We start from the raw sequence: 27,663 nt of genomic DNA, 5'->3' as shown, positions 1-27,663 counted from the left end.
ATGAAGGGGAAGCACAGAAGGGAGACCGGGAAGGTGCTACACCTGGGGGATTGTGCTGGGGGGCTGTGGGCAGAGCCCCCATGGTGGGGCCCAGCCTGGCCTCCATGGTCTGTGCCGGCTGAGAACAGCTCTCTGTGATGGCTCTCCGTCCCTCTCCCACCTCCTCTTGCAGATGAACCTCTGTGGGAGGAACCTGCGACGGGTCACCCCGGAGGCTGGCACCTGCAAGGAGAAGCCCCCTCTGCTGTCCAGAGTAAATGGCTGGTCCCTGCCGCTCAACACCTTGCAGGTGGTGGCCTGGACCACATTCCTGGCTATGACCTTCACCAGCTTTGGCATCTTCATCCCCCTGCTGCCCGGGGTCTGGAGGTATGTGGCATACAGCGTATCCTTTGTTCTGTGGATGTTCACAAAGTCCTGCCGGGGTATCAGGTGACGGGGAGGTGCTGAGGGCTGCTTCTAATAGAGCTGGTTCTATGGCCCACATCTCCCTGCCCAGCCCAGGGGAGGTTCTGCAGGTGTGGCCATGCCCCTGCCTGCTGTAACCACATCCCTGCCTGATGTGGCCTTGTTACTGCCAAGAGCGGTCATGTCACTCTGGTGCAGCCATGTCCCTGCCAGTTGTAGCCATTTCCCTGCCTGCTGTAACCATGTCCCTGTTGATGTGGTCCTGTCCCTCTGGTGTGACCATCTCCCTCTGGTGTGTCTGTGTCCCTCTGGTGTGGCCGTGTCCCTCTGGTGTGTGTGTGTTCTTCTGGTGTGGCTGTGTCCCTCTGGTGTGTCTGTGTCCCTTTGGTGTGTCCATGTTCTGCTGGTGTGGCATGTCCCTCTGGTGTGTCTGTGTCTCTCTGGTGTGGCCCTGTCCCTCTGGTGTGTCTATGTGCCTCTGGTGTGTCTGTGTCCCTCTGATATGTCTGTGTCCCTCTGGTGTGGCTTTGTCCCTCTGGTGTGGCCATGTCCTTCTGGCTTGGCCATGTCCCTCTGGTGTGGCTGTGTCCTTCTGGTGTGGCCTTGTCCCTCTGGTGTGGCCATGTCCTTCTGGCTTAGCCATGTCCCTCTGGTGTGACTGTGTCCCTGCCTGGACCGCAGTGCTCCTAGCCATCTGTCCTGGATCACGCCATGTCCCACTGCTGCCGTGGGGCTCACTGTTTCATTGTCTGTGCTCTGAGTCACTCTGCAGGTGAGATTTGGCCTGCCCTCTGACCCTAGCTCCCTCTCCCTCACTCCAGATGCCCCCACTGTCACAGAGCTGGAATGCCACAATCATCCATTCCTTCTTGACACAGCTTGTGGGCTTGGGTCCTTGTTAAAAATGCCAACACTTTCCCGTGTTATGTGGGCCCCTCAGTCTCAGCGAATCAGATCCCTTACCGTTGATGAAGGGAGAAAACCTGCTTGATGGTGTGGTGGTGGGGACTGTGAGCCCCGTGTGGAGGAGGCGCTCCGAGGACAGGGAAGGAGATTGCAGACTTTCTGACAATAGACCTCGCACTAAGGGGCCAATCTGTATCATCTGTGAAAGAGTAACGACAACAACAAAGACTAGTTGCCAACCAGTTGACTCCGACACCTGACGATCCCATGTGTGTCAGAGTGGATAGAACCGTGCTCCGTACGGTTTTCGGTGGCTGATTTTTTGGAGCTACCTCATCAGGCCTTTCTTCTGAGGTGCCCCTGGGTGGACTCAACCTCCAACTTCACGGTTAGCAGCCAAGTGTGCTAACCGTTTGCACCACCCAGGGACTTCTTCATCTAAAGGAGCGTTGCCGTGAAGCCCCGGGGTTTTAATTACTTACTATGTTTGTGTTGTGTGCTTCCGAGTCGGTTTCTACTCACAGCGACCTCATATGGCAGAGTAGAACTGCGCCATAGTGTCTTCAAGGCTATGATCTTCATGGAAGTAGATTGCCAGGTCTTTCTTCTGCAGAGTCACTGGGTGGGTTTGAACCACTGACCTTCCTATTAGCCGCTGAGTGCTTAACCACTGGGTGACCAGGGCTCCAAGTTATCGTCGTCCTCCTTTTGTCTTGTAACCTAGCCCCCTTTGGCCTGTGAGGTCTCCTTGAGTGGCCCCCACGGTCCTTGGGCATCACTCTTTGAGCTCTTACCTGCTTCCTGACACAACAAGATATCCTGGGCTCACCTGTACTTTCTGCTGTGCACCTGGAATCTGCCATTGCTTCCAGATCCCTGGCCCCTGAGAGTTCTTTGAGCCCTAGGGGGCTCAGGCCAAGTCTGTGGGGCACTCTGTGCCCATGATTCAAATCCCACTTGTCCTGCTTTGTTAGTTCAGTCACTGTTCCCAACAGAACAATGCCCACACTGCCCAGGGCTCCAGATGCCAGCAACACTCAGCCAGAGACTATCCGTGAGGGGGCATTGCCACTTGCCCCAGGCCCAGATGGCAGAAAGCAGTGGCAGAATCCAGGCCCTCTTTTGCTTGAGCATTCCCTGACGGGTTCTGTCCAATGTTGGGATGAACCCACAGGCTGCAGCCTGATGTTGGGGCATCCCCATGAGGTCAGGTCCAGTGTCACCCTGTGCTGTCTGGCCTTTGGTGGGGAGCAGATGGGTCTCAGAAGAACAGACTCACAGGCCCTACTCTCCCTGGGCCCACAATGGCCCCAACCATTCACGGAAACCACAGACACAGTCTCCCCACTGCAGTGCAGGGATGGGCAGACCTCTCCCAGCAGAGCACAGCAGAGCAGAGACGGACACCTCCTCTAGCAGGCACAGCAGAGCAGGGACAGGCACCTCCCCCATCAGGGCACAGCAGAGCAGGGACGGGCACCTCCTCTAGCAGGCACAGCAGAGCAGAGACGGGCACCTCCTCTAGCAGGCACAGCAGAGCAGAGACGGGCACCTCCCCCATCAGGGCACAGCAGAGCAGGGATGAGCACCTCCTCTAGCAGGCACAGCAGAGCAGGGATGGGCACCTCCCCAGCAGGGCACAGCAGAGCAGGGATGGGCACCTCGTACATCAGGGCACAGCAGAGCAGGGACAGGCATCTCTCCCATCAGGGCACAGAAGAGCAGGGAAGGGCACCTCCTCTAGTAGGCACAGCAGAGCAGGGATGGGCACCTCCCCACCAGGGCACAGCAGAGCAGGGACAGACACCTCCCCCAGCAGGGCACAGCAGAGCAGGGACGGGCACCTCCCCTAGCAGGCACAGCAGAGCAGGGACGGGCACCTCCTCTAGCAGGCACAGCAAAGCAGGGATGGGCACCTCCTATATCAGGGCACAGCAGAGCAGGGACAGGCAGACCTCCCCAATCAGGGCACAGCAGAGCAGGGACAGGCACCTCCCCAGCAGGGCACAGCAGAGCAGGGATGGGCACCTCCTACATCAGGGCACAGCAGAGGAGGGATAGGCACCTCGTACATCAGGGCACAGCAGAGCAGGGATGGGCACCTCCCCTAGCAGGCACAGCAGAGCAGAGATGGACACCTCCTCTAGCAGGCACAGCAGAGCAGGGACAGGCACCTCCCCCATCAGGGCACAGCAGAGCAGGGATGGGCACCTCCTCTAGCAGGCACAGCAGAGCAGAGACGGGCACCTCCCCCATCAGGGCACAGCAGAGCAGGGACGAGCACCTCCTCTAGCAGGCACAGCAGAGCAGGGACGGGCACCTCCTCTAGCAGGCACAGCAGAGCAGGGACAGGCACCTCCCCCATCAGGGCACAGCAGAGCAGGGATGGGCACCTCCTCTAGCAGGCACAGCAGAGCAGAGACGGGCACCTCCCCCATCAGGGCACAGCAGAGCAGGGACGAGCACCTCCTCTAGCAGGCACAGCAGAGCAGGGACGGGCACCTCCCCAGCAGGGCACAACAGAGCAGGGACGGGCATCTCCTCTAGCAGGCACAGCAAAGCAGGGATGGGCACCTCCTACATCAGGGCACAGCAGAGCAGGGACAGGCATCTCTCCCATCAGGGCACAGAAGAGCAGGGAAGGGCACCTCCTCTAGCAGGCACAGCAGAACAGAGACGGGCACCTCCCCCATCAGGGCACAGCAGAGCAGGGATGAGCACCTCCTCTAGCAGGCACAGCAGAGCAGGGACGGGCACCTCTCATAGCAGGCACAGCAGAACAGGGATGGGCACCTCCCCAGCAGGGCACAGCAGAGCAGGGACAGACACCTCCCCCAGCAGGGCACAGCAGAGCAGGGATGGGCACCTCCCCTAGCAGGCACAGCAGAGCAGGGACGGGCACCTCCTCTAGCAGGCACAGCAGAGCAGGGATGGGCAGACCTCCCCCATCAGGGCACAGCAGAGCAGGGACAGGCACCTCCCCAGCAGGGCACAGCAGAGCAGGGATGGGCACCTCCTACATCAGGGCACAGCAGAGGAGGGATAGGCACCTCGTACATCAGGGCACAGCAGAGCAGGGATGGGCACCCCCCCCATCAGGGCACAGCAGAGCAGGGACAGGCACCTCCCCCATCAGGACACAGCAGAGCAGGGACTGAGGCCAACCCTCCATCATCTGTGCGTCTGCTGGTTATGAAGCCCATGGCCCTGGCAGAGGGGCCACGTGGGGAGCCAAAGTGGGGCCATGGAAGGTGGGCTATGGATGGGTGGAGGGTGGAGAAGCCTCTACTCAGTGTGTCCCCACTGGAGGATGGCCAGGCTGAGGACACACAGGAAATGTGCTCTCCAGGGAAACAGCCTCAGGTTCAGACCAGGAGAAACACACAGAACGGGCTGGTGGCTGGGGGCCAGGTTGACCCCACTCTTCTGAGCCGTGGCCGCACCAGGCAGTCCCCACAGGTGTCCCCAGTCCTTAAAACTCATTCCCCTAAAAGTCCTCATTGTGCTGGTGTGTCAGTCCTTTCTTTCATCCATTTATTTTTTCTTTGAAATGCTTTTCTTCCTAACCTGGTTAGGCAGCGTGTTGTCTGTCTCAGTCACCTAGCGCTGCTGTAACACAGATGCTGCCGTGGGTGGTTGTAAAGAGCATTCATTTGTTTTCTCACCATTCTGAAGGCTGAGACTCAAAGTCAGCTTTCGGCCGTGTCTGTTGTCCGGGGCCTCCCTTCGTTCCTTGTTTGTGGACCATCCTCACATGGCATCTGTCTTCCGCTGTTCGGATCTCTGTGTCTAATGTGCTCTTTTAAAAACCCCGGAGTGATTAGATTTAGAACCACCTTACTCGGGTTTGACCTCAGTCACCTAACAAAGAAAACCCTATTTCCAAACATAGTCACATCCACCGGGTCAGGGGTTAGGACTCAAACACATATTTTAGGGGGGACACAATTTAATCCGTAACATCGCTGCTTCGAAAAGCAACCCCCGACAACACCCCACCACCTGCCAGACGTGGACACGTCTGTCGGGGCCGCTGTGTTCACTAAAACAGGTGAAGTCTTAACAACCTTTGATCGTCTCAGAGCTGGTTGTTTTTTTGTTTAAAACGCCCCATTTTCAGCACCCGCCCTTTGTCATTTGTCATACGTGGGGGTGTCTGTTCGTGTTGGTCGCGAGCTCTCTGGAGGTTCCTGAAGACGAGAGCCTGTTTCTGGGCTGACAGTTTGCCCTCCATTGCCTAGTGCCAGTCAGATGGTCATGGGGACTCCTGACCGGGGAAGGCTGTCCTCCATCCATGTCACGGGGGTGTCCACACGCCTGGTAGCACTGGACAGCACAGGCAGGGCTGGCAGCACCGCTGGCCACTCTTTCGGGCCCAGACCCTTGCATCCGTGCTGACAACGTCCAGAGGCCCTGCTTCCTTGACACACCCCTCAGGTGACCAGCGGGCTATTCCTCTTCCACTTTGTGGTCCACCTAGTGGCCATCTCGACCGACCCCGCAGAACCCAACGTGCGGATCAAGAACTACAACAAGCCCGTGCCCGTCTTCGACCGGTCCAAGCACGCACATGTCATTCAGAACCAGTACTGCCACCTGTGCAAGGTCACCGTGTGAGTCCCCCCCAGCCCCCACCTCCCACCACGGATGTCCTGTCACCTGTGTGAGGTCACCCTGTGAGTCCCCCTGCCCAACCCCCCCCACCGTGGATGTCTTGCCACCTATGTGAGGTCACTGTGTGAGTCCCCCCCACCCCCCTACCGTGGATGTCCTGCCACCTGTGCAAGGTCACCGTGTGAGTCCCCCCCAGCCCCCACCTCCCACCACGGATGTCCTGTCACCTGTGTGAGGTCACCCTGTGAGTCCCCCTGCCCATACCCCCCCACCGTGGATGTCCTGCCACCTATGTGTGGTCACTGTGTGAGTCCCCCCCACCCCCCTACCGTGGATGTCCTGCCACCTGTGCAAGGTCACCGTGTGAGTCCCCCCCAGCCCCCACCTCCCACCACGGATGTCCTGTCACCTGTGTGAGGTCACCCTGTGAGTCCCCCTGCCCAACCCCCCCCCCACCGTGGATGTCTTGCCACCTATGTGAGGTCACTGTGTGAGTCCCCCCCACCCCCCTACCGTGGATGTCCTGCCACCTGTGCAAGGTCACCGTGTGAGTCCCCCCCAGCCCCCACCTCCCACCACGGATGTCCTGTCACCTGTGTGAGGTCACCCTGTGAGTCCCCCTGCCCAACCCCCCCCCACCGTGGATGTCTTGCCACCTATGTGAGGTCACTGTGTGAGTCCCCCCCACCCCCCTACCGTGGATGTCCTGCCACCTGTGCGAGGTCACCGTGTGAGTCCCCCCCCACCCCCACCTCCCCCACCACAGATGTCCTGCCACCTATGCAAGGTCACCAAGTGAGTGCTCCTCCCAGCCCTCACACTCCCAGTCCCTGTGGGCCGCCTCTGGGCACCAACCCTGTAGATGTCTGGAGACAAGAGTCCAGAAGTTCTGGCAGGACTCAGGGCCCAGCTGATTGTCATGCAGTGGCCCTGGGGTGACAGAGGTGACGTTTAGGGAGCAGGTGCTGGGCACTATGTCCTGTACTCTGCTGGACTCTCCCATGTAAAGCCTCACAGCTGCCTATGAAGTGGATACTATGTTATCCGCATTTTACAGATGCAGGAACTAAGGTTCTGAGAAGTTAAGGGGCTGGACCACGAGGGCTGGGTGTCATTTCCCACGTACTTCTGGAGGTGTTCTCCTTCTGAGAGAAGGCAGTGACCTCAGGCACAGTCATTCCACCCTGGTGGGCTCTTGTGACCGACAGGCTGCTCCTCTTCATCCAGTGCTGAGGAGTTGGGGGCTGTCCTCAGGCTTCTAGAGCCATCCTCTGTCCCCATGGGGAGGAGATGGAGGGAACCACCAGCTGGTGGTCTGGCTGGATCCCAGGGTGTCCAGATGTCCTGGGGTATCTTGGGAAGCGTGGGGCTCAGCAAGGCTGCTTTGGGCTGTGGGAGCCCAGTGGGTTCGGGTTGGGATCCGAGCAACCTCAGTCCCTGGAGCCACATGGAGCTTCATGTCCACTGGGGCACAGGGCTGCCTAGAGCCTCACTGGCCCCCTCTGGACCCTGAAGGCTCATGGGGCCCTCACCATGGCAGCCCAGCCACCCCAGGCCCCATGGCCACTGCTGCCTGATTATCCTCTGTCTCCTCCAGAGTGTTCCCCCTGCCCACCCTGGGCCTGGAGGACATGGAGCTGACTGTGCCCCGGCTGCGTGAATGGGGAGAGAGGTGGCCAGGTCCCCTGCCCGGCTGCAGAGCCCCTGCTGGCAGGACCCTGGGCTGGATCCCAGCCGGCCTAACGTGGCTGACAGGCTGCTTCCCCGAATCCTTCCTCCCAGGAGTGCGAAAGCCAAACACTGCAGTGCCTGCAACAAGTGTGTTGCCGACTTCGACCACCACTGCAAGTGGCTCAACAACTGCGTGGGCAGCAGGAACTACTGGTGAGCCTGGGCCCTGGAGGGAGAGGGGGGCCTCGGCCCTGACCCCAGCATGGCAGAAGCTCAGCCCTCATGCCTGGCTGGCCTCCTTCCTGTGACTTGAAACTTGCCTCGGGTGGAATCATTCCTGGACGTGTCCAGTCAAGCTCCTGAGTGACAATGGTCTTTGTGTTCATCCCAAAGAGCAAAAGAAACCCACCTGACTCCTGTCAGGGATGATTAGGGAGCGGCCCTAGTCCCATGTGCCACGGTGTCCTCTTTGGTGGAGTCACAGATGAGATAGGAGCTGTGTAGTGTTGAGCTCAATGTCACAAGCATGCCTGCCTTCTCTATACTGAGGCCAGTGGCCTCACTAGAACCACAGTTAACAGAGGGTTGAAGCAGCCAGTCAGAGAGCAGGGACAGTGGGAGCAAGTGAAGGTGGGGGAGGCAGGGCCTGGCAGGGGGCCGTGGTTGTATAGGGTTGGACTGAGAACATCGAGCTGAGGTGAGTCCTCTCTGAAGACAGGGTGAGAGTCTGTCGGGTCACCATGATCCCTGATGTTCTGGCCCCAGATGGTGCTTATCTCTCTCTGGGCATCAAAGAGCTGCAAGAAACCCAAAAGAAGTGGCCAGCGCTCTCTCTGTTACTTTACTCCATGCCCACCTTGCAAAGAGGGGGGTCCTTGCCTGCCAAGATGCCTGTGTGGTGGAGCACGCGCCTCCTGAGGGCCACGTATTGCGACACATACCACAGAGACATGATTCCATTTGCTCCCCCGCCATCCTGCAGTAAACGTGCCAGATGCGTGCAGTGACTAGAAGCCGACAAGACTCACAGAGGACCTTATGAGTAAATACACTCCTTCTCTCTGCATGAGAAGGCGTTGTGCTCCTCTCCAGCAGTAATAAACCCAGGGTCAAGTCACTGAAATAACACAATCACTTCACAGTGGCGAACCTGGCGATCCCCCACCCAATCTCTCACTCTGCAGCGGGGAGCCCCAGCACCCTGTGGTCAGGGCTGAGCGCGGCCTTCACTCACTGCTCACTGGTCCTTGACGCCATCTCTCCTGCCTGCGCCTCTCTCCTTAAACTTCTGCCTTGTGCTGGCTTCTCACATCTAGGTTCAGTCCCTCAGCCACCAGACACCTCTTGGGGAGGCTCTGTGGGAGAGCAAGGTAGGTGGGTGTGGCCCCCGCCCATGAGGAGAGCGGGTGAGTGCCCAGCCCCTGGAAAGGCCAAGCTCAGCCAGGCCTGGCAAGGGGCGCAGACAGCTGCCCCTCCACCACCACCACCCCCCCCCCCACCCCCGCCCAGGTGTCAGAGGAGGCAGCGCGGGCCAAGGGCAGCAGCAGACTGAGCTGGGCTTTTCCAGTGGGAGCCAAGAAGGCCAGCTTGACCCCAGGGTGAGTCCTGGGAGCCGTCACTGTGTCCCCTGATGACGGCCAGGTGGCAGGAAGAAGTGTGTGCCTGGCACAGGGAGAGGGTCTCCTGTCCTCAGAGAAAGACAGATGGAAGGGGGGTATGGAACAGACACCTCTCTGTGTGGAAGATGTGAGGTGGCCAGGAGAGAGCAAAGGGGTGAGGGCCGGCCTGTGCGGGGTCTGTCCAGGGGGCCTGTGCCAGGAGCCTGTGCAGAGGCCTTTGGTGGGGGGCCTGTGGAGGGGGCCTGTGTGGAAGCCTGTGGGGGGAGTTTGTGGAGGCCTATAGGGGGGCCTTGCAGGGACCTGTTGTGGGGGGGCCGTGTGGGAGGCCTGTGTGGCATGGAACAGCCAGCTTGTTGGCAGTGAAGGGGTGAGAGCAGAGGGCCTGGTATCTGCCCAGTTCACTCTGAGGGCCACAGGCAGTGTCTGTCCTCTCACCCCTCAGAGGTGGGGAAGGCAAAAGAGAAAAATGGCATTTGAGAATAGAATCCAGCCAAAAGGAGTTGACAAAACATGTAACAGAGAGCTTGAAAGAAAGGTCACTGTCTGTTAGGAGGTGAATTGTTTTCCCCCCAAAATATGTGCTGAAATTCTAGCCCTTGTATCTCTGCATGTGACCCTGTTTGGAAATAGGGTTTTTTTGTTTTGTTTTGTTTTGTTTTTGGTTAGGTTAATGAGGGCAGGCCACTGTAGGGTGGGTCCTAAGCCTAATCACTTCTGATTATGAAAAGACCAGAACAGGCCAGGAAGACAGACACGAAGGGACTCTTAGAGCTACCAACCAGGAAGGCTCTCTCCCTGGAGCCACATCCTAAGTTTGGACTTCAGCCTCCTGAGCCATGAGAAAATGAACTCTTATTCTTTAAAGTCACCTTGTGGTATTTGTGTTACAGCAGCTCTATGTAACTTAGTCCTCCTAGGGTTGTCTTAACACAAATACCACAAGGTGGGTGGCTTTAAAGGACAAAAATGTATTCTGTCACAGTTCTGGAGGCTGGAAGTCTGAGTTCAGGGCGTCGGCAGGGCGGTGCTCTCTCTGCTGTAGGGGAAAACCCTCTTCCGGCTTCTGGAGCCCCGGGCGTTCCTTGACACTCCTTGGCTTACAGAGGTTTCCTCACATGGTGTCTCCTCCTGTGTGACTCTGTCTCCCTGTTTATTCTCCCCTTTTTTAAGACTCCACTCACAGAGGATTAGGACCCACCTTACTCTGGTTTGACCTCATTTAACTAAGCTGATAACGTCAAAGGAAACCCTGGTTCCCCAGACAAGGTCACGTTCGCTGACACAGAGGTTAGAACTTGAACGTATCTTTTGGAAGGACACATTCAGTTCACAACCGTCACAGCTTCCATCCTAGTGAGAAAAGAAGAAGGATGCAAAGTCGCAAATGTGCAGAGGAGAAAGGAAAACTGCACGAAACTTTGAGGAATACATAAAAGCTAGCGTGAGCGCAGGTGCCTGACAGACGCTGATAAGGAACCGCATGCTCCTTCGCGGGTGTGTGAAGGGAGAAGAAGAAGACAGGTGTGGATGGTTGCCTGGAGGAAGGCCGCTCAGCCCCACTCTGCTTGGCTGGGCCTTGCCCAGTCCTGCCCTTCGCCCCCACTCCCCAGTTTATCACTGCATCAGGTGGGCATTTCTGCCCCAGACGGAAAGGACAGGGAGAAAGGGTCCTTAGTCCTCTGCAGGAAAAATTGCACTGTAGATGGTCCTAGCCCAGCAGGGAAAGGAGGTGCCTCTTTGCCCTCACCATTGGGCCACCATGGATGGCAGAGCCAGGAAAACCGCATGGCATAGGCCTCTACCTACGGCCATGTTCAGTTCCCTGCCCAGCCTTCACAACAGGCCTTCACAAATGAGCGCACCTAAATGGTAGAACCAGGACAACAGCTGGGAAAGGGACATTCGGGCCTGCAGGGTCGTCCAATGCAGGGGGAGCCCAAGATGCAGTTTATGGAAGTGTGGAGGTCAGGGAGGCCCACTCCAGCTCCATGAGAACACACCGAGGTCACAGAGCCATCCTCCACAGAGCCGCACTCCGCTGAACCATCCTCCACAAAGCCTTCCTCCACAGAGCCAACCACCACAGAGCCAACCACCATAGAGCCGTCCTCCACAGACCTGGCCTCTACAGAGCTGTCCTCCACAGAGCTGTCCTCCACAGAGCTGTGCTCCACATAGCCATCCTCCACAGAGCCTTCCTCTCCAGCCCTGGCCTCTATGGAGCTGTCCTCCACAGAGCTGTCCTCCACTGAGCCTTCCTCCACAGAGCCGTCCTCCATAGCCCCATCCTCCGCAGAGCCGTCCTTCACAGAGCTGTCCTCCACAAAAGGGACCTCCACAGAGCTATCCTCCACAGAGCCAACTTCTACAGAGCTGACCTCCACAGAGCCGTCCTCCATAGTCCCATCCTCAGCCACCGCTTGAGCAGGGGGCTGAGGTAGCAGGATTCTCCAGAAGAGACTCCCCAGTGAGGATCCCAGATGGGGACCAGGACACAGTGGCCTCCACACACTCCCTTCTTCCTGAGGGTCTAGGACTGTGTCCAGAATCCATCTGACCCTTAGCAGAACACCTACAGTTTGTTGTTGTTAGGTGCCGTTGAGTCCATTCTGACTCATAGCGACCCTATGTACCACAGAACGAAACACTGGTCCTGCGCCAAGCTCACAATCGTTGTTATGCTTGAGCCCCTTTCTGCCGCCACTGTGTCAGTCTATGTCGTTGAGGGCCTTCCTCTTTTCCGATGACCCTCTACCAAGCATAATGTCCTTCTCCAGGGACTGACCCCTCCTGACAACATGTCCAAAGTATGTAAAGTGCAGTTTCGCCATCCTTGCTTCTAAGGAGCGTTCTGATTGTACTTCTTCCAAGGCAGATTTGTCTGTTCTTTTGGTGGTCCTTGGTATATTCACCAACACCAGAATTCAAAGGCATCAATTCTTCAGTCTTCCTTATTCAGTGTCCACCTTCTGCATGCATATGATGCCATTGAAAATACCATGGCTTGGGTCAGGTGCACCTTAGTCTTCAAGGTGACATCTTTGCTCTTCAACACTTTAAAGAGGTCCTTTGCAGCAGATTTACTCAGTGCAGTGCTTCTTTTGATTTTTTGACTAATGTTTTATGGGTGTTGATTGTGGATCCAAGTAAAATGAAATCCTTGACAACTTCAGTCTTTTTTCCTTTATCATGATGTGGCTTATTGGTCCAATTGTGAGGATTTTTGTTTTCTTTATGTTGAGATGTAATCCATACCGAAGGCTGTGGTTTTTGATCTTCATCAGTAAGTGCTTCAAGTTCTCTTCCTTTTCGGCAAGCAGGGTTGTGTCATCTGCGTATCACAGGCTGTTGATGAGTCTTCCTCCAATCTTTATGCCCTGTTCTTCTTCGTATAGCCCAGCTTCTTGGATTATTTGCTCAGCATACAGATTGAATAGGTATGGTGAAAGAATACAACCCTGGCGCACACCTTTCCTGACTTTAAACCAATCAGTATCCCCTTGTTCTGTCCAAACAACTGCCTCTTGATCTATGTAAAGGTTCCTCATGAGCACAATTAAGTGTTCTGGAATTCCCATTCTTCTCAACGTTATCCATAATTTGTTATGATCCACACAGTAGAGTGCTTTTGCATAGTCAATAAAACACAGGTAAACATCCTTCTGGTATTCTCTGCTTTCAGCCAGGATCCATCTGACATCAGCAATGATATCCCTGGTTCCACATCCTCTTTTGAATCTGGCCTGAATTTCTGGCAGTTCCCTGTTGATATACTGCTGCAGTCACTTTTGAATGATCTTCAGGAAAATTTTGCTTGGGTGATAATGATATTGTTTGATAATTTCTGTGTTCGGTTGGATTACCTTTCTTGGGAATAGGCATAAATATGGATCTCTTCCAGTTGGTTGGCCAGGTAGCTGTTTTCCAGATTTCTTGGCATAGATGAGTGAGCACTTCCAGTGCTGCATCCATTTCGTTTGTTGAAACATCTCAATTGATATTCCATCAATTCCTGGAGCCTTGTTTTTCACCAATGCCTTCAGAGTGGCTTGGACTTCTTCCTTCAGTACCATCAGTTCCCGATCATATGCCACCTCTTGAAATGGTTGAAAGGTTGACCAATTCTTTTTGGTATAATGACTCTGTATATTCCTTCCATCTTCGTTTGATGCTTCCTGCATCGTTTAGTATTTTCCCCGTGGAGTCCTTCACTATTGCAACTCAAGGCTTGAATTTTTTCTTCAGTTCTTTTAGCTTGGGAAATGCAGAGCATGTTCTTCCCTTTTGGTTTGCTATCTCCAGCTCCGTGCACATGTCATCATAGTACTTTACTTTGTCTTCTCAAGCTGCCCTTTGAAATCTTCTGTTCAGCTGTTTTACTTCATCATTTCTTCCTTTTGCTTTAGCAGCTGGACCTTCAAGAGCAGGTTTCAGAAAGTATTATAATATTCCAAGAATTGCTGCCCCTAATTTTTTTGAATGGATTGTTCTCTATATCCTTTGAGTACAGACAAGCCTATCGGAGTGATTTTATTCTATATGTAAAGCGTGTGACATCCATTTCTGCACAAATTTATGGGTGAACCTTCAGAGGGTGTCAGGTCAGCAGGCACAGAGGTGGTCAGGCCTCCCACAGAGAGTCCCTTGGGCCTAGGCCTCCCCTTGGGTGCCAAACTCAACGACTCTATGTCTGTACACCCTCCTAGGCACTGATCAGGAGGAAGCAGCCTTCCCTTCCCTGGCTGCTGTGCCCTGAGGACAGGACAGTACCATGGAGTCCTCCCCCCATGTGTTCACACACAAATTATGTTCATGAGCTCTTTATTCCAGGAAAGAGTCCAGAAGGAGTCATTTCTGGCTGTAGAATATGGGTGTGACTGAGGGTACGCCTTTGTGACTGGGGAGCAGCCTGGTCCATACAAAACACAGGTGGGCAGATGTAGCTTCGGGATCAGAAGCCCCAGCCTAGCAGTTCTCTATGGGGTGAGTCAGCTCCGGCAGGTCAAACACCTCTCTGAGCCACAGTTTCCCTGCGAGTAAGGTGAGGCTCTACCCTCCTCACAGCCTCGTGCGGGGATCCAATGAGATCACGTGTGTCAGATGGATTTTATAGATCGTAAAGCAATTTAACCATTCTAGGTATAAAACCCACCCAGTGCTGTCGAGTCGATTCCAACTCATAATAATCTGTGATAATCACAAGTCAGACATGTACTTAAGAAATGACTGAAAAATAGGAAACAAGAGAAAGAAGGAAGCATGGCATAGATGGAGATGGAAAGGGGCCCTGAGAGGAAGCCAGTGGAGGTGGCAGGACAGCCTGTCTTCTAACCGGCCTTCTGGCATAGGGCCATGCCCCATTTTATGGCCTCCACCTTAGCTCAGGTAGGGAGACCCTGGTGGCGTAGTGGTTAAGTGCTACGGCTGCTAACCAAAGGGTCAGCAGTTCATATCCGTCAGGCGCTCCTTGGAAACTCTATGGGGCAGTTCTACTTTGTCCTATAGGGTCGCTATGAGTCAGAATCGAGTCCATGGCACTGGGGTTTACCTTAGCTCAGCTCAGGGCTCTGGGGTGTGCATGTTTTGTCAGTTAGATTTGTAACTGGGTTTACCCTCGAGTTTGCTGTGTCTTAGAGCTCTTTCTCTGGCTCTCGTGCAGGTGTTTTTTCAGCTCTGTGGCCTCGGCGGTGGCAGGCCTCTTCTGCCTGGTGGTGGTGCTCCTGTACATCTTAATCCAGTACATCATGGACCAGGAGGAGCTCCGTACCGACCCCCACTTTGAAAGTACGCTGTGGCCCTGCTCTGGCATTGCTTCTCCTCCGATAATCCCTGTGTTCGGGTTAAGAGACATACTGTACAGCTACCTGTCTGGGGATTGCATCTCTAGTGCAGAGCTGAGCAGCCTGAGCAGCCCATTGTCCTCCCACCAGAGAGTGGAGCAGGCATGGCCAAAGAGACACCCTGGGGTCTGCTCCAGTGGCCCCAGCAGGCTCCCCCTGGGCCAAGGGCAACAGTGTCCGAACTTTATCCCAGCAGCTTCCCTAGTGTCCAGGAGGTGGCTCAGCTGGGAGGGTGGGGGTGCTGGCCGTGCCTGCTCTGAGGCCGGGTTGTCAAAGTGTGTCTGCATTTGAAAGTGGGGTTCATTACCAGCCCACTCTCTGTCCACCTCCCATTCACTCCCCATCCACTCTCTCTCCACTTCCCACCCACGCCTCACCCACTCACTCACCCCCAACTTGTCAGGATGTGTATGCCCACTTCCCATCCACTCCCAGCCCACCTCCCATCAACTCCCCATTCGCTCCACTCCCCATCTACTCCAATCCTCATAAACTTTCTGCCCACTTCCCAAATGCACTGCCCATCCACTTCCCACCCACTCCCAACCCACTCTCATCACACTCCCCACCCACCTCCAACCCACTCCTATCCCACTAACCACCCACTCCCCACCGACTCTGATCCCACTCTCATCCCACTCCCTACCCACTCCCCCCCATCCCCCTACTTCTAACCCACTCCCAGCCCACTCCCCACCCATTCCCCATCCAATCCCAGGCCACTCCCAGCCCACTCCTCGCCTGCTCCCCACCCACTCCCTAACCACTCTCATCCCACTCCCCACCCACTCTCCATCCAGTGCCTGTCTACTCCACACCAACTCTCCACCCACTCCCAACCCACTCACCATCCACGCCCCATCCATTCCCAGCACACTCACAGCCCACTCCCCACCCACTCCCCACCCACTCCCCACCCACTCCCAGCACACTCACAGCCCACTCCCCACCCACTCCCCATCCACTCCCCACCCACTCCGCGCCCACTCCCCAACCACTCCTATCCCACTCCCAACCCACTCCACACCCACTCCCCACCCACTCCCAGCACACTCACGGCCCACTCCCCACCCACTCCCCATGCACTCCCCACCCACTCCCTGGCCACTCCCCTGTTTACATTGATTCCACCCACACACACATCTCTTTCAGTTATAGAATGCCTGTGGGGAGAGTTGGAGGGTGATGGGCTGAGCCTGGGGGAGGGGGCGGATCCAGAAGTTGCAGGGAGAACCTGGGACAGACATGGATGCAGTGCTCAGGTTCCCAGGTCTGGCAACTTTCTGTTAGCCGGCTCTGGTCTGTTACTCAGGTAGCTCTCTGACCTGGGCCAGCAGGCCAGCATCTCTGAGCTGCAGCTTTCAGACCTCCAAGGTGGGAACCAAAACAGTGAATCTCCCCTGCAATTCGCAGGGCCCTGAGAACATACAGGTACAGCAGGGCGCACACCTGGGCCTGGGCTCCCTCATGCTTGGTCTGTGGGCGCCCGCCTCATGAGAGCCTCTGGCCATGCTGGACACCCACCCACGTGGGTCTCTCCCTGTCTCTGACAGAGATCACGGACGAGAATACCTGGCTGCTCTTCCTCCCCTTCTTCCCTGTCAGGACGAAGGCCCCAGTGCTTCTGATCATTGGGGCAGCCATGCTAGTGCTGGACCTCGTCAGCCTCCTGATGCTGGGACACCTGCTCCTGTTCCACCTTTATCTCTGTAAGTACCCCATCCCCACCCCCCTACGAGCCCCCACCCTCTCCTGTTTACACTGCCCTGGGGCAGGCAGGCTCTTGGGTCCCTCGATCCCACTGCACCCACCACCAGCCCGGGGGCTGGGCACCATTCTGGTGCAGCATGACTTGGCAAGAAGATGCCCGTGATAACTGCTTGTGTTCACAGCCCCTTGGGGATGGGAGGAAGGGGCACAGGACTGACGACTGTTGCTTTGGGAAGCTTGTTGGACTTGCAAGTGTGAAGAAATTTGCTATGACCCCAAATGCAGCCTTTTCCCACTGAGTCCCTGGGGCCCTGCTCACACTGTCCTTGCCACTGGATCAGAGCACCCCCTTTCAAAATGCAGAGGGAAGTGGAGATGAGGTTTCACATACCGTGTGCAGGAGCAAGGCACGTGGACACTCCACATTCAGCAAACAGCCTCCTCCCTTCTGAAGAGAGTTTTCTGTTCTTTAAACTTATCCATGGAGAGTTTGCTAGAATTTTATTTCCTTCCTGTCTTAACAGAGTTCAAGTTGACAATGAACTCTTTTATTTTAACCATTTTCTACTCTGTATGTCCAGATTAGCAAAGTCAAACCCAGGGGGAGATCGGAAGACACAAGGCCAATCTTCCTTTTGCCCGAGAGCATGGGCAAATGTGGGCCTGCCTGAGAAAGAAGGAAGGGAGAGTGTTGTTACTATGAGGGTCGGGGGCTTCTAAGCAAACCTCCATATCCTCTCTTTAACCTTTTATCCTCTTGTTGTTTGTTCCCCAGGGGTATTTTGAGTGCCTTGCAACCTAAGGGGCTCATCTTCTAGCACCATACCAGACAATGTTCCACTGCTATTCATAAGGTTTTCACTGGCCCAGTTTTTTCAGAAGTAGACTGTCGGGTCCTTCTTCCTAGCCTGTCTTACTCTGAAAGCTCCACTGAAACCTGTTCACCACAGGTGACGGTGCTGGTATTTGAAATACTGGTGGCATAGCTATAGAAGTTGCAAGGATTTCATTTTACTTGGATCCACAATCAACGCCCATGGAAGCAGCAGTCAAGAAATCAGAAGACGCATTGCACTGGGCAAATCTGCTGCCAAAGACCTATTTAAAGTGTTCAAAAGCAAAGATGTTACTTTAAGGACTAAGGTGTTTCTGATCCAAGCCATGGTGTTTTCAATTGCCTCCTATGCATGTTTAAGGTGAACAATGAGTAAGAAAGATCAAAGAAGAATTGGCACCTTTGAATTATGGTGTTGGCAGATAAATGTGGAATATGCCATGGACTGCCAAAAGAATGAACAAATCTGTCTTGGAAGAATTACAGCCAGAATGCTCCTTAGAAGCAAGTATAGCTAGACTCTGTCTCATATACTTGGGACATGTTATCAGGAGGGATCAGTCCCTGGAGAAGGACATCATGCTTGGTAAAGTAGAGGGTCAGCGAAAAAGAAGAAAACCTTCAATGAGATGGATTGACACGGTGGCTACAGCAATGGGCTCAAGCATAACAATGATCATGATGATGGCGCAGGACTGGACTATGTTTCCTTCTGTTGTACATAGGATTGCTATGAGTCTTGGAACAGACTCGGTGGCACCTAACAACAACTACCTACCTACCTACCAACCAACCTACCTACCTACCTGTCTATCCATCTGTCTATCGCATGTTGGTATCCAGGTCTCATGTCCATGCACTTCCTCTGTGTCACCCTGAATCCTCTTTCATGTGGAGCAGTCAGCAGAGATGTGTGGAATCCAAGGGTGCATTTAAGAAAGGGTACATGTGAACAGATGATGGGGAATCCAAAGAAGATGCTCTTGGCCACTTCAGTCCTCATGTGCATTTCAGACTGGAGTGCTTAACTGTCAGAGACCACAATGGGTCAGGCAGAACTTCACCTGCTTCTTGAGGGCCAGGGAAACAGCTGAGTCTAAGCCAGCAGTGCAATTCCACTACTGTTCCAGTTCTGCAAGGAGAGGTCTGGGTGGCTTACAAAGAACTGAGAGCTGGGAAAGTCCTCAAACCTGGTTCCCCAGCCCAGAAGTCCTCTCAAAGCCCTGTAAAAGGAAACAGAAGTGAGTTTAATTTGACTGTGACTCAAGAGAGGGCATTCCAGGCTCTGGTCAGCCAGCTCCAGGCATAAATCAACCCTTGAAGCTGGGCCTCAGACCACAGTGGTAGGGGCTAGAAACAAACTCATTGCAAGTAGCCATGAGGAACTGCCCCATCTGCAGAGCAGGCACTGGAAGACATCCGCCCACTGCCCAGGGAGCAGCACAGAGCTGGCCATGCACCAAAAAAACCAAGTTTGCAAGCCTGGGTTACGCAGTGTGGGACTGAATTTGCATCGTCACAGCATAAAACTAACACAGAAAACGGTTTGGAGCTGGGCAAACTCAGGGTAAGAACAAAACTGCTCCGAGAGATCCCTCCTTAACCTGGAACTCTCATGGAAAACAGCCTTTGCTGAAAATCATCTCATGGGCCAAAAGAACAAAGCACAGTAAGAAAAGAAACATCGAAATATATCAGCAGGTCCAGAAAGAAGCTGGACTCACATTCTAAGACCTGCAGAAATAAAACAACAGAATTTTTTTTTTTTTTTTAATTAGTAAGTTTGAAATGTTCAAAGAGATTAAGGAATAGAATTTAGTAGGCAGGAACAGGACATTATGAAAAAAGAACAGGTGAATTTCAAAAGCACCAAATAGATATTCTTGCAATAAAAAATGGAAAACTTAATTGACAGATTATCCATTAACCAAACACAGCTGAAGAGAACTGGTAATTGTGTGGTGTGTGGTACAATGGCTCTGTGTGGCCAGCCTTTAATCTGTGCTGTTGAATAGGAGAGGGTGACATTTCCTTCACCCTATGAAGCCTTTTGAAGCCCCTGGGTGGTACAAAGCTTGGCTGCTAACCACAAGGTCAGCAGTTCGAATCCACCAGTCACTCCTCAGAAACTCTCTGGGGCAGTTCTACTCTGTCCTATGGGGTTGCTATGAGTTAGAATGGACTCCATGGCTTTGGTTTTGGGGTGTTACAAATGGTTAATGCTCTTGACTGCTAACCAAAAGACTGGAGGTTTGAGTCCACTGAAGGACTTCAGAAGAAAGGCCTGGCAGTTTACTTCTAAGATATCAGCCACTGAAGACCTTGTGGAACACAGATCTATGCCGACACACATGAGTTGACTCTGTAGCAGCTGTTCAGTTTTTTCTTTTTTAGTTGAACTTTAGATGAAGGTTTACAGAACAAACTAGTTTCTCATCAGACAGTACACACATTGTTGTATGACATTGGTTAACAACCCCACGACATGTCAACACTCTCCCTTCTCAACGCTAGGTTGCCTGTTACCAGCTTTCCTTTTCTCTCCTACCTTCCAGTCCCTGCCCCAGGGCTGGCACGCCCCTTTAGCTTTGTTTTGTCCCATGGGCCTGTTCAATCTTTGGTTGAAGGGTCAACCTCAGGAGTGGCCTCATTACTGAGCTGAAAGGGTGTCCAGGGGCCACACTCTCGGGATTTCTTCAGTCTCTGTCAGGCCAGCAAGTCCGGTCTTTCTTTTTGAGTTAGAATTTTGTTCTACATTTTTCTCCACCTCTGCCTGGGACCCTCTATTGTGATCCCTGTCAGAGCAGTCAGTGGTGGTAGCAGGGCACCAACTAGTGGTACTGGACTCAGTCTGGTGGAGGCCGTGGTAGATGTGGCCCGTTAGTCCTTTGGACTAATCTTTCCCTTGCGTCTTTAGTTTTCTTCATTCTTCCTTGCACCTGAAGGAGTGAGACCAGTGGAGTATCCTAGATGGCCGCTCACAGGCTTTTAAGATCCCAGACACTACTCACCAAAGTAGAAAGTAGAATATTTTCTTTATAAACTCTATTATGCCAGTTGAGCTAGATGTTCCCTGAGACCATGGTCCCCAGAGCCATCAGTCCAGCAATTACGTCCCTCAAGGAGTTTGGATGTGTCTATGGAGCTACCATGGCCTTGCCTTGTATAGGCTGTGCTGGCTTCCCCAGCATTGTGCACTATCTTACCCTTCACCAAAGTTACCACTTATCTATTAAGTGTTTTTCCATTCCCACCCCTCCCCTCCCTTGTAACCATCAAAGATTGTTTTTGTATATAAACCTTTTTTTGTGAGTTTTTACAGTCATGGCCTCATACAATATTTGTCCTTTTGAGACTGACTTATTTCACTCAGCATAATGTCCTCCAGATGCATCCATGTTATGTGATACTTCACAGATTCATCGTTGTTGTTTAGCGTTGCGTAATAGTCCATTGTGTGTATGTACCAGAGGTTGTTTATCCATTCATCCGTTGACGGTCATCTAGGTTGTTTCCATCTTTTTGCTACTGTGAACAATGCTGCAATGAACATCGGTGTACATGGATCTATTGATGTGACAACTCTTATTTCTCTAGGATAATTTCCTAGGACTGGGATTGCTGGATCATATGGTATTTCTATTTCTAGCTTTCTAAGGAAGCGCCATATTATCTTCCAGAATGGTTGTATCATTTTGCATTCCCATCAGCAGTGTATAAGAGTTTCTATCTCCCCACAGCCTCTCCAACATTTGTTATTTTCTGTTTTATTGATTTGTGCCAGTAATGCTGGGATGAGATGGTATCTCATTGTGGTTTTGTGTTTTTCTGATGGCTAGAGATTATGAGCATTTCCTCATGTGTCTGTTGGCCGCTTGAATGTCTTCTATGGTGAAATGTCTGTTCATTTCCTTTGCCCATTTTTTAATTGGATTATTTGTCTTTTTCTTGTAGAGGTGTTGGATTTTCTTGTAGATTTTAGAGATTAGACCTTTGTCTGATTTGTAATAGCCAAAAATTTCTTCCCAATCTGTAGGCTCTCTTTTAACTCTTTTGGTGAAGTTTTTTGATGAGCGTAAGTGTTTAATTTTTAAAAGATCCCAGTTATCTAGCTTATCCTCTGGAGCTTCTGTTTGTTGGTCGTCATTTATATTCTGTAACGCCATGTTTTAGGGCCTCTAGCGTTGATGCTATATTTTCTTCTATGAACTTCATAGTTTTTGGCTTTATATTTAGGTCTTTGATCCATTTTGAGTTAGCTTTTGTATATGGTGTGAGATATGGGTACTGTTTCAATTTTTTGCAGTTGGATTGCATTGTATTTGTAAATGGCTTTGGGAAGAACTGTCATTTTCACAAAGTTGAGTCTACCTATCCATGAGCATGGTATGTTTTTCCATTAATGCAGATCGATTTTGGTTTCTTGCAGTAGCTTTTTGTAGTTTTCTTTGTATAGGTTTTTTACATCACTGGTTAGATTTATTCCCAAGTATTTTAAATTTTTAGGGGCTGTTAAATGGTATTGTTTTCCTGATTTCCTTTTCATCATTCTCTTTACTGGTATATAGGAATCCAACTGATTTTTGTATGTTTGCCTTATATCTTGCTACTCTGCTGAATCTTTCTATTTGTTCCAGGAGTTCTCTCACGGAGTCTTTAGATTTTCTTAGTATCATATCATCTGCAAATAGGGACAGTTTAACTTCTTCATTACCAGTTTGGATGCCCTTTGTTTCTGTTTCTTGGCTTATTGCTCTAGCTAAGATTTCCAACACGATGTTAAATAGGAGTGGTGATAAAGGGCATCCTTGTCTTGTTCCTGTTATCAAGGGGAATGTTTTCAGTCTCTCCCATTGAGAATGATGTTGGCCATTGGTTTTGCATAGATGCCCTTTATTATGTTGAGAAATTTCCCTTCTGTATCTATTTTATTGAGAGTTTTTATCAGGAATGGGTGCTGGACTTTGTCAAATGCCCTTTCTGTATCGATTGAGATGATCATGTGATTTTTTTTCTTTCCTTTTATTTATGTGGTGGATTACATTGATTGATTTTTCTAATGTTGAACCATCCTTATATATCTAAACCCAGTGCCATCCTTACATACCTGGTATGAATCCTACTTGGTCATGGTGTGTTATTTTTTTGATATGATGCTGAATTTTATTGGCTAGAATTTTGTTGAGAATTTTTGCATCTATATTCATGAGAGATATTGGTCTGTGATTTTCTCTTTTTTGTGGTGTCTTTGCCTGGTTTTGGTATCAGGGTTATGCTGGCTTCATAGAATGAATTTGGTAGTATTGCTTACTTTTCTATTTTCTGAAATAGTTTGAGTAGTACTGGTGTAAGCTCGTCTCTGAATGTTTGGTAGAATTCTCTAGTGAAGCCATCTGGGCCAGGGCTTTTTTTTGTTGGAATTCTCTAGTGAAACCATCTGGGCCAGGGCTTTTTTTTGTTGGGAGTTTTCTTTATTACCTTTTCAATCTCTTTTCTTGTTATGGGTCTGTTCAGATTTTCAAGTCATTTTGTGTTAGTTTTGGTAGGTAGTGTGTTTCTAGAAATTTGTCCATTTTCTCTATGTTTTCAAATTTGTTGAAGTATAATTTTTCATAATACCTCATTATGATCCTTTTTATTTCATTAGGTCTGCTGTAATGTCCCCCATTTCATTTCTTATTTGGGCTATTTGCATTGTCTCCTGTTTTTCTTTTGTCAGTATGGCCAGTGATTTGTCAATTTTGTTGATCCTTTCAAAGAAACGACTCTTGGTTTTGTTGATTATTTCTATTGTTTTTCGATTTCATTTATTTCTGCTCTGATCTTTATTATTTCCTTTCTTCTGGTAGCTGTGGACTTCTTTTGTTGTTCTGTTTCTGTTTGTTCAAGTTCTGTAACAAATGTTTTGGTTTTGTCCCTTTTTTCTTTTTTGATGTGTGCACCTAGTGCTATAAATTGACCTCTGAGGACTGCCTTTGCTGTGTCCAAAAGGTTTTGGTATGATGTGTTTTCATTCTCGTTTGATTCTGAGAACTTTTTGATTCCATCTTTGATTTCTTCTATTACCCAGTGGTTTTTAAGCAGGGTGTTATTCAGTTTTCATGTAATTGATTTTTTTTTTCCTTACTCTTCGTGTTGTTAATTTCTACTTTGATGGCATTGTGATCAGAGAAGATACTTTGTATTATCTCAATGTTTTGAATTTTGTTGAGGGTTGCTCTGTGGCCTAAGATATGGTCTATTTTGGAGAACATTCCACGTGTGTTGAAAAAGAATGTGTACTTTGCAACTGTTGGGTGGAGTGTTCTATATATGTCTACGAGGTCAAGTTGGCTGATTGTACTCTTTAACTGTTCTGTATCATTGCTGAGTTTCTTTCTAGATGTTCTGTCCTTTGCCGAGAGGGGTGTGTTGAAATCTACTATTATTGTGGAATTGTCAATTTCTGTTTTCAGTGTTGTTGGAGTTTGTTTTATGTATTTTGGAGCTCTGTCACTGGGTGCATAGATGTTTATTATGGTTAAGTCTTCATGATGGATCGTCCCTTTAATCATTATATAGTGCCCTTTGTCTTTTATTGTGGATTTTGTTTTATTCTATCTTATCTGAGATTAGTATTGCCACTCCTGCTCTTTTTTGGTAGTTATTCACTTGATATATTTTTTTCCCATCCTTTGATTTTTAAATTTATGTCTTTGTTTCTAAGGTGTGTCTCTTGTAGAGAGCATATTGATGGATCCTATTTTTTTTAATCCATTCTGTCACTCTGTGTCTCTTTATGGGTGCATTTAGGCCATTTACATTTGGTGTAATTACTGATAGGGTGAGTTTATTGCTGTCATTTTGTAGTGCTTTTTTTTTTTTTTTTTTTTTTTTTTTGGTGCTAACATTTTCTTTGTACCTCTTACTCACCTGTGCTGAGTTCATTTTGTTTGAGGATTTCTTTTGTTTTTGTAGATTTTGTTTTTATTGAGACTTTATGTTTTCCTTCTTTATTTTGATGAGTAGGTTTGTTAACTTTCTTTGTGGTTACCTTGAAATTTACCCTTATCTTCCTAGGTTTGAACCAGTCTATTATTACTTGATATCACTTTGCCTTCCTCTCCATTAGAAAGTTCTATACCTATACCGTTTATTCCCTTTTATTGTTCTGATGTTGTTGTCATTTATAGATTAACCTCTCTGGTTCCCTGTTGCAATTCTTTTGGTTTTGGATAGTCCTTGAGAGTTCATTTCCTGGGTTGGTATCTGGCTGGTACAATCTTGTGTCCTAGATTCAGGCTGTGGTCTGATGTTGTTTGTTCTCAGACAGAAGGACTCCCTTTAATAATTCTTGTAAGTTTGGTTTGGTTTTTACATATTCTCTTAATTTCTGTTTATCCAGAAATGTCCTAATTTCACCATCGTATTTGAACAAAAGTTTTGCAGGATATATTATTCTTGGTTGGCAATCTTTTTCTATCAAGGTTTTATACATGTCATCCCATTACCTTCTTGACTGCATGATTTCTGCCAGATAATCAGAGCTTAGTTTTATTGTTTCTCCTCTATGTTTGACGTTTTGTTTTTCTCGAGCTGCTCACAAGATTTTTTTTTTTTTTGTCTTTGGTTTTGGCGAATGTAATTATGACATACCTTGATGTTTTTCTTTTGAGGTCTGTCCTTTATGGGGTTCATTGAGTTTCTTGGATGGTCAGCTTTTTATCATTCATGATATTAGGGAAGTTTTCTGTCAGCAATTGTTCAATGATCCTCTCTGTGTTTTCTGTTTTCTCTCTCTGTTCTGGAACTTCAACTACTGGCAAATTTTTACTTTTGATTGTATCCCATGTAATTCTCAGGGTCTCTTCATTTTTCTTAGTTATCTTTTCTGATCTTTTTCTCAAACAGTGTTGTATCCAAGTGTTTGTCTTCAATTTCACTGATTCTGTCTTCCACTGTTTCAAACCTGCTCCTCAGACCTTCTACGACACTGTCCATTTCTGAAACCTTGTTGTTTATCTTTTGGATTTCTAATTGTTGTTTTTCTATGATTTCTAGTTGTGAATTTATTTTGGCATTTTGTTCCTGTATTACTTTCCTGAATTGTTCCATTTTTTTTTGCCTGTATTTTCCATGAATTTGTATGTCTTTTCCATAAATTTGTCTATTTTTTCCTCATATTTGTCTGCTTTTTGCTTCAACTCTTGGATTGCTCTGAGTGCTAGAGATTTGAATTCCCTGTCACGTAGTTCTAGTCCCTTTTCTTCAACTGGAAAGTCATCTGGTGTTTTATTTTCGACACCTACTGGAACCATCTTATCCTGTTTTTTTTTTTAATATGTTTTGATGTTGTCTACTGTCTTTGGGACATTCAGTAGTTATTTTCTTTGTTTCTTGATTGTAGATTTGTTTGTTTTGCCCTTCTTTTTTGTTTTATTTAGTTAAGCCTGAGCAGGCAGGTTTTGTGTTCTTTGTTGTTTGCTCATCTGTAGTCATGATACCTTTCACTTTCTTGTCCAATGGGCAGGGCCAGTAAATCAGCTATGGTGAAGCAGGGTAGGTCCAGCTGAAGGGAAGGGGCTGGGATGGGTCATTTGTGGCACGTACCAAGGCTGACATGGCAGGCCATGAGTCAGTGCTGGGCAGGTTCCAGTAGCCTGTGCCTGTGCGGCTCAGGGGTGTGATGTTCAGTGCACAGTGCATGTAGGCAGGAAAGAGGGGGGATGTTGTGATGTGTGGAGCTAATAGGGGTATGGGAAATCGGAGAGAGAGGAGACAGAAACAGGAGCCAAAAACAAACAGGCAAAAAAAAAAAAAAAAAAAGAAAAAAGCACTAAGGGGGCTTGCTTTTGGAGTGGAGAGATGAGAAACTGAGAAATGGAGAAAAGCAGAAAGGGAAAAAGGAAGAAAAAAAATAGGTAAAAATTTGGAAAAGAAAAGCCCCCGGGAGTCCCATAGTCCCACTGGTGGGGCTGCTAAGACCAGGGAAGTAGCTCTCAGGCTACACAGTACAGCCTGGTTAGAGAGCGCATAGATGTCACACAGTGCCAGGTATTCAGGAGACAAAAAAGAAGTGCAGAGAGACAAGAACTGAGAAATGAAGGACAGAAAGGGAAAAAGAGAGAGAAAAGAAAAAAGAAAAAAAGGAATGCACCCAGGGATCCCACCTAAGCAGCTGTGCAGATTGAGGGAGTGACTCCCAAGCCATGCAATTCAGCCTGGCTAGAAGTGGCGCCCAAGCTTCAAAAAGAAAAAGAAAACAAACAAACAAAACAGAACAAAGCAAAACAAGGCAAAAAAAAAGCCCCAGGGATCCCACCAGCATAGTGTCACAGGCCAGGGGAGTGGTTCCCCAGTTGAGCATGGCTTCATAGCCTTTCAAGAAGAAGCAAAGATGGCACATAGAGACAGGTGTTCCAGAGAAAGGAGGGGAAAGTGGTAGGAGGCACAGACGAAACCCAAAGTACCCAAAAGGAGCAATACCAGCTCAGGAGCCAGTCCAGCATGGGCAGGGCGAATCCAAGCAGCCTGAGGCCAAAGCATTGCCTCCCAGCCAAGAGACTGCGGCTGGAGGGAAGTAAAGGAGGTCCAAGCGGGAGAGGAGAAGGCGGGGGGAGGGGGGGCTCGGAAAAACGTTTATCGCTCTTTACTGGGTGCTCTGTCTCCTGCTGGGACTTTTGTGAAGCAGTTTTCCCGTACTCCCTGTCCACCGATCTCCGATCGATCTCCGACGTGGTTGCGGTGAATCCAAACGGCACGGACGCTGCAGTTCCCAGCTGGCCGACCCACCACAGCCAGCCAGGAAGCTCGGAGATACAGCAGCGGGGGGGGGGGGGGGGGAGAACGGGGGGTGGGAAAGCTTGTAACGCTGGTTACCAGGTGCTCTGTCTCTTGCTGGGAGTTCTGTAAAGCTGCTTTCACATGCTCCCTGTCTGCCAATCCCCTAAAGGAGTCCAAGACGGTGGACATGCTGCGTGAGCTGATGGTGCCCTCTGCACTTATTCCTCCTCGCTCCCTGGCCTCTGTCAATTTCTTATTCCGTTCAGTGCTTGTGCTGAGTTCTTCATTCTTCATTTAA

The 27,663-nt window shown here is 50.4% G+C and overlaps 1 protein-coding gene across 1 annotated transcript; it reads left to right on the top strand.

Annotated features, from left to right (window-relative positions):
- ZDHHC11 (zinc finger DHHC-type containing 11) lies at positions 1 to 27,663 on the top strand. The gene is made up of 8 exons (XM_049859063.1): positions 1 to 33; positions 173 to 385; positions 5,752 to 5,927; positions 7,711 to 7,812; positions 14,878 to 15,002; positions 16,612 to 16,767; positions 27,274 to 27,326; positions 27,535 to 27,663. Exons 1-8 carry the CDS (start codon positions 1 to 3, stop codon positions 27,661 to 27,663), a joined length of 987 nt encoding a protein of 328 aa, XP_049715020.1.

This window comes from Elephas maximus, chromosome 2, assembly GCF_024166365.1.
Source record: "Elephas maximus indicus isolate mEleMax1 chromosome 2, mEleMax1 primary haplotype, whole genome shotgun sequence".
NCBI classification, from domain to species: domain Eukaryota; kingdom Metazoa; phylum Chordata; class Mammalia; order Proboscidea; family Elephantidae; genus Elephas; species Elephas maximus.
Note: the sequence above shows the minus strand (reverse complement) of the source record. Positions and strands in the feature narration are given on the sequence as shown.